General features: G+C 44.6%; 1 protein-coding gene across 1 annotated transcript; it reads right to left on the minus strand.

Moving 5' to 3' along the window:
* Positions 1-3385: 3385 nt before the first annotated feature.
* On the minus strand, positions 3386-7241 carry LOC125043170 (leucine-rich repeat, immunoglobulin-like domain and transmembrane domain-containing protein 3). Its single transcript, XM_047639162.1, has one exon. It carries the CDS (start codon positions 6158-6160, stop codon positions 3989-3991), a length of 2172 nt encoding a protein of 723 aa, XP_047495118.1. The 5' UTR covers positions 6161-7241; the 3' UTR covers positions 3386-3988.
* Between the last annotated feature and the right edge of the window lie 259 nt (positions 7242-7500).

Below are 7500 nucleotides of genomic sequence, written 5' to 3' on the forward strand. Positions count from 1 at the left end.
GTTGCCAATAGTCATTACTGGTATTAAATTTGGCTTTTTTCATTAAAGCAGTTGCGTTCATTATTACTTTAATATAGATACTGGTGCCCTTCCATCGCTGTCCACAATAAATATTTGAATATTTACTTGTGTGTGTGCGCGAGTGTGTTTACATATACTGAGTGTATATATCCATGATAAATAAGATATGTATATACATATATACATATATTACACACACCTATATATATAAATATATATATATATATATATAATATATATATATATACATGCATGTGTGTGTGTGTGTGTTTGTATGTGTGGGTGGGTGCGCGCGTGCGTGCGTGCGCGCACGCGTGAGTGTGTGTGTGTGTGCATACATATATATAAAAAATATTTATATATATATATATATATATATATATATATATATATACATATAAATGTATGTGTGTGTTTATAGTGCATATAGAGTACACATACGAAGTGTATATATCCGTGATGAATATATAGACAAATATATTTATACATATATATACATATATATGAATATACATATACACAGTAGAAATACACGTGTCTATATATTACATGCATATATAATATATACATATATGTATATACATATACATATATATATTTATTCGTTTATGCATTTGTATCATATATTTACATATATATATTTATACACTTATGATACACAGACACACAAACACACTCACACATATATAAATTTATAGATAAATATATATATATATATATATATTATATATATTATATATATTATATATATATATTATATATATATTATATATATATATATATGCATACATATACATAAACACACATATATATATACTGTATGTGTGTATGACTATCTGTGTGTATGCATGTGCGTGTGTGCGTACGTACCGTGCTAGGTAGGTAGGTAGGTAGGTAGGTAGGCAGGCAGGCAGGCAGGCAGGCAGGCAGGCAGGCAGGCAGGCAGGCAGGCAGGCGTGTGTGTGTGTGTGTGTGTGTGTGTGTGTGTGTGTGTGTGTGTGTGTGTGTGTGTGTGTGTGTGTGTGTGTGTGTGTGTATGTGTATGTGTATGTGTATGTGTATGCGTGTGTGTGTGTGCGCGCGCGCTGTGTTTGTGTGTTTGTGTGCGTACGTGCGTGCGTGTGCGTTTTTCCATTTATTCACACACATATGTAAGTGCGTATGTGTACATGCATGTTCCTGAGTGCCCTGACTTTTCATAACAGTTACTTTCGCCTCCGTGATATGTGGACTCCGATATGAAGCCTTTCTTACATGTTACGCCCCAAACGTTCACATTCAGGGAAGGTATAAGAATAAAATAGTTTTTCATAAAAAAAATGTTTATTCTGATTGGGTTCATGGGCAGATACCAGACTAGAAGAGATATCAGTTATCTCCATGCTTGTTAGGAAAATAAAATCATTTTAAAATTTAAAAATCTAACGTTACAAATGTTGTCTGCGTGGCCTTCACAGCGCCATCAAACAACAAACTGGTCGGTAATTAAAGCTTTACATAACTTTGGGTATAGTGTCGCTGATAACATTGCCGTACATAAAATATGTCATCACGTAAAATCTTTGGCTTAGGTCAAAGTCAGTACTCTACTGGTTGTATCTATATACTTCACCTGATATTTTACTAAAACAATGAATTCACCTCCATAAAGTACTTACTTTATCCTAAAGATGGATTTATAAAAATAAATACTGACTATAATGAGTATGAGCCTTTTTGGGGACAATCATTATCAATATTTTATCATTAATCATACTTTGTAATGATATTAAAAATAAACAACGTTTACTATACATGATTAACAGATTACCCAACTCTCGAACATCACACACTGATACCACGATCAAGCAGCCAATACCACGACCGACGCGACCCTGACGACACGCCAGAGACAGCAATGAGGTTTTTCACAGTACATTTCTTCTGCAACAGAGCTATGGCGTGCTGGGTGTGCAATGGTACATCACGAGCATTAATCTTTAGGCAGTTCATCTGAAGGGGCAAACCCTGGCGAGGTTTGCCCCTTTGTACATTACCAAGTAACGCACCAGGAAGGCTGTCTCCAATTACGCACACTATTACATATTACATATTCATGATTACCTGCGATACGTTATGTTGTGTAGACTCGAAAGCTTTAATTTCTACAGTAATATGTTGGTGTTATTTAAGGAGCCAAGAGGTCGCAGGTATATATGAAGATCTTTGGTGTAATGCCGTTATCTTAAATAATATAGATATTACACAATATGTACAACTTACAGACTTCTGTACAAATTGATTAAGGAGTGAACACACTTCTAATGAGTCTGAGACATGGTTAAAGATATGCCGCGTTTCAGATATAAAACATGATAGTATTATCACTAAAATGATACATTGGGGTTAGGAGAAAGGGGTCCCTTATTACTGCTTGAAGAGATGGCGAGGGCTTTCCATTCATTCCCCTGCTCCTTTGTGCAGGCCTCACACCTGCCTGCAGGTCCCCGCCAGGCGAGAACGCTCTGTTCCAGCACATCATCTATTGGTACTCATTACAGAATGTAAGTGTTCTATCACATAGGATATATATATATATATATATATATATATATATATAAATATTTATAGATGTGTGTGTGTGTGTGTGTGTGTGTATGTGTATGTGTGTGTGTATGTGTGTGTGTGTGTGTGTGTGTGTGTGTGTGTGTGTGTGTGTGTGTGTGTGTGTGTGTGTGTGTGTGTGTGTAGGTGTGTGTGTGTAGGTGTGTGTGTGTAGGTGTGTGTGTGTAGGTGTGTGTGTGTAGGTGTGTGTGTGTGTAGGTGTGTGTGTGTGTAGGTGCGTGTGTGTGTAGGTGTGGGTGTGTGTAGGTGTGTGTGTAGGTGTGGGTGTGTGTAGGTGTGTGTGTGTGTGTGTGTGTGTGTGTGTGTGTGTGTGTGTGTGTGTGTGTGTGTGTGTGTGTGTGTGTGTGTGTGTGTGTGTGTGTGTGTGTGTGTGTGTGTGTGTGTGTGTGTAGGTGTGTAGGTGTGTGTGTAGGTGTGTGTGTAGGTGTGTGAGTGTGTAGGTGTGTGTGCGTGTCTGTGGGTGTGTGTGTCTGTAGGTGTGTGTGTGTGTGTGTGTGGGTGCAGGTGTGTGTATAGGTGTGTGTGTAGCTAGGTAGGTAGGTAGGTAGGTAGGTAGGTAGGTAGGTAGGTAGGTAGGTAGGTAGGTAGGTAGGTAGGTAGGTGTGTGTGTGTGTGTGTGTGTGTGTGTGTGTGTGTGTGTGTGTGTGTTTGTGTGTGTGTGTGTGTAGGTATAGGTGTGTGTGTGTGTGTATGTGTGTGTGTGTGTCTGTGTGTGTGTGTGTGTGTCTGTGTGTGTGTGTCTGTGTGTGTGTGTGTCTGTGTGTGTGTGTGTCTGTGTGTGTGTGTGTCTGTGTGTGTGTGTCTGTGTGTGTGTGTGTGAGTGTGTGTGCGTGTGTGGGTGTGTGCGTGTGTACGTGTGTGTGTGTGTATGTATTTATAAACCGTCCCTCAGAGAAAATTTGGTTACCATCCCGAAAGATTTACTACAAGTGTATTCTCTGAGCGGTTACTTGATCGCCACATAAACTAAATAAAAATTTAATATCGCGTGAACACCCTTTCATTGGGGACAACACAGAGACAAGAACTATGTGATTAAGAGACGTGTGACTGATATACAGTATCCACTTCTACGTAATTTCTACAGCAATATGAGGCACATCACACATCATAATTGGTCTCAAAACTTTCACAATAGCACTTATCCGCAGTAGAAACGGCTTCTTTCTGTCAAAAATATCATTGATATATTTCACAATTCTAGTCTTTCAGTTCATATGTTCTATTTTGCAATTCAAGGTGATGTCTGTGAATGATTGGCTGAGAAGCGGCGACAGTCGGGCATGGGCGGCAAGAGGCGTGAATGGGTGGGGGTGGGGGGGAGGAAGCAGGGACCGCCGCGGCGGCGACCCCTGCGGTCCCGCTAAACCTCGGTGCCCTCCTGGTAGCCTTCGTCTGGCGAGTCCCGGGACTTGATGCGGTTGGCGATGCCATTGGGGAGGGGGGGCAGTACGGCGACGCCCCCGTGAGCGTGAGGGGGAGCCTGGGACCCCGGAACCCAAGGCCGCTCTCCTGGAGGGCCTGATGCGTTCGTGGGGCTCTCTGCACCCTCTGCCACGTCCTCGCGAGGCCCGTAGATTTCCTGACGATACCCGTAGACGGGAGGGCGACCTGTTCTGCCGTAAAGATCTTGTGTGTCTTTGGCATCGTGGCCCGTGCTGTAGAGGTCTTGCTGAGATTCAAAAATGTCTGGTCTGGTGATGTATGTATTTTGTCTGGAGGAGTAAATGTCTGCTCTGGAGGAGAGGTCGTCCCGTGATCCTCGCAGATCAACCATGGAGTCCTGGAAGGGATGGAGGGTCCGGGAACCAGCCTCAGGAATAGGAAGACCATAGTCTGCTGGATATCCATAAATCTGTGGATCAATTTCATCCTGAGTATCATATCCGGGTCGGTACGGTGTAGAATGCACAGGTCCATATCCTTCACTACCGAGATCGTTGACCATGTAACCAGGGTTGAAGTGTTCGTGAATCACACTGGACCTCTCTGTGCCCTCGACACCGTCGTGGGCAGAATCCTCAGGCCACAGACCACTCGGGTATAATGAGTCTCCTTCGACGCGGGTGTAATCACCTGTCCCCGTGACGTTTTGGACGGACCCATTGGGCAGGTGACCATTAACAGCACGAACAGCTCTCTCCGCTTCGCTGATCACGTCGGGATTGCCCAGCGCGGGCGAGCCATACGTTCCCGGGGAGCCTTTCAGGTCTGTTAGGCGAGGTGGCTTCTGAATAGGGTTGGGTTCATTGGGTGATGTGCCGCCTGACGTTGGTGTGGTTGGAGATTCCTTTACAGGTGTAGGGGAGGGATGTGACTTAGTCCGGGCAAGGAACAAAAATCCTACTACAAGCACAACCAACGCTAACACCACCAGCCCTACAGATATTCCAGCTATGTGACCTGAGTCAAGCTTAGCCTGGGCAGCTGCTCTCATGGTCACTGCTAAAGTAAAGTTTGCCGTTGCAGAACCTGCAGAATTTATAGCAACACATCGCAGTGTTCCGGAGTCTGTCTCTTGTGCCCCTGTTATCACCAGACGGCTAACTACATCTCTATTGCCTTCCGTTATGATGTAGAGTCGCTGCGGTCCGAGTCCTACCACAGACCCATTCACCACAGGAGCTTCACCTTTATACCACACCACTTGAGGTGGAGGTTGACCCCCAACTCGACAGGCAACAGACGCGTTTTCTCCTGCAACTCCCTCGACGCGGCGGCTCACTGGCAGCATCTGTGGAGGGCAGGCAAAGTCTTCCTCACTCAGACTGTGGAAGGTATTGCTCGCAACTCTGCTCGGGGCATGACACGATGGCGACACGGGATGGGGCACGTCGTGTTCCTCCAGGAGTCGCCAGAGCGGAAGGGCCCGACAGTCACACATCCAGGGATTACCGTGTAATTCGATTCCGTGCAGACGCTGTAGACTCTTCACCGTTTCCGGCGCAAGCTCTGACAGCTGGTTCCCTTGGAGCTTTAACTTCTCCAGGAGTGATAAAGAGTCAAAGGCTGGAGCTGCAATGTTTCTTACCCCAGCATAACTTAGATCAAGGCGGACGAGAGAAGGGGTGTGAGAGAAACTGTCCCTGAAAATTTTATGAATTCTGTTGCCCCTAAGATGTAGTTCTCTGAGGGCAGGCGTGTGTGAGAAGGCGAGTGCAGGTACTTCCGTCAGCAAATTTTCGCTTAGGTCCAGCTCAACCAGATTCGTCAGCTGCAACAACGCTGTAGGCTCCACGAAACTGATTTTGCAGTCTCGTAGATAGATCTTCTGCAGGTTAATGAGTCTCGCCCACGAAAACACACTCTTCGGAAGGGTGTGCAGATTGTTTCCCGACATGTCAAGAACCTGTGTGTCGGTGTGCACATCGGCGGGAAGGCTTGCCAAGCCCTGGTTCTTGCATTCCACAGCCTGTTTGCCATTCTTCCATTTGCAAGTACAGACAGGGGGGCACGACGAGACAACTGTTGCTGCTGCAATCAGGAGCAGTGCCACCAGCAGCAACGCTACACTACTTTTGCACACCGACGCCATCACTCTGGTACACTCCGTCACGTGAATAGAAATTCCGGCATCACTATGTTTCTACACACGGCTGCGCCTACAATGACTCATGTGCACACACAGTTTGTCTACACAGAACAAATATATATGTAGGTGAACAAAGAACACACCTATTCTGCAAATTATATTCAAGGTCCCACTGGATTTTACATAAGTTTAAACATCAAAGGATCTCACTTTTAGCCTTTTCATCGACACTTGTTTTCCACCAGAAAAAGGAACTTCCGGCCGTGAGGAACCAGGCACAGTTCACACGAAGTTGAAAACTTCCAGCCTTTCGCGGGCCCCGTCCCTTGGCGCTGGGAGCCGAGCCCTCCGAATCGTCTCCGAGTGTATGGGAAGTCGTGCTAGCAATTCCGCTACGTGCGTTTCTCACGAGTGGAACAATAGCACAGTCTCACGCTAGTCCCCCGGGAGGGACTTGTGCCAGTTACTTTTTACAGTAATAGTTTTACGGAGGGTGAGCGGCTGTCGGTATGCTAGCTACACCAAGATTTTCTCACCATTCCTTTGAATTTTCACCAACCCGGATAATCACGTCATTGCTCTTTATGAATCATATCACCATCCATAGAAAAAGTCGCACTTTGTAACAAGATCCATGGAAACTTCAAGAGTAAAGAAAATGCTTGATTAGATTAGATTTTCTTTCAGAAGCATAAACCACAGATGTCACGGAAGCTTGAAAATAAGAGCACACAATAATATCGACTTATACACAGCTTCACTCACACTATATAACCTTTGTGTGAACGCGGTCGTCACTAATTTTCCGTAATGTTTCATAAAGAAAGAAGTCTATCGCTTTCGTCACAAGTCAATAATGGTAATCGTCCAACCTGGGTATGGTGAGTATTTTTAACAATGTCCATCCATACACTTTTGACGTAATTCACACGTGCGAAATTAAATGTATAATTCAGTCGTGTTTGATAGTGCGTTGTCACTGCTTTTATTCGCTGTTTCTGACGTAGAACTCCTCACTCTCACGACCTGGATTCAGCGAGTCGCTCGTGGCCCGGCTGTTCGAGAGGAGCGCGCACCTTCCCTTGCGAAGGTCAGAGTCATACTGGCGGTCGTGAGCGGTGCGGCCGACTCTCATGGGAATTCTGATGCCAAATACCGTAATTTCTGGAATAAAGCATTTCAACTTCTTCTCTTAAATCATAATCACCATCTTAGTAGACTGACCGATGCTAAAGCAACAGATCTACAGTGTTCCCACATGCTTTCTCCGACGAATCTTAATAATGACCTTGCACATTTTAAACTTACCGAGGCATCGGCAACGTGAAAACGGAAGTCGTCAC

Source organism: Penaeus chinensis, chromosome 33 (assembly GCF_019202785.1).
Source record: "Penaeus chinensis breed Huanghai No. 1 chromosome 33, ASM1920278v2, whole genome shotgun sequence".
NCBI lineage: Eukaryota > Metazoa > Arthropoda > Malacostraca > Decapoda > Penaeidae > Penaeus > Penaeus chinensis.

Excerpts from the sequence above, each read along its gene's own strand:
- LOC125043170 (XM_047639162.1), bottom strand. The coding sequence starts at position 6,160 with ATGGCGTCGGTGTGCAAAAGTAGTGTAGCGTTGCTGCTGGTGGCACTG.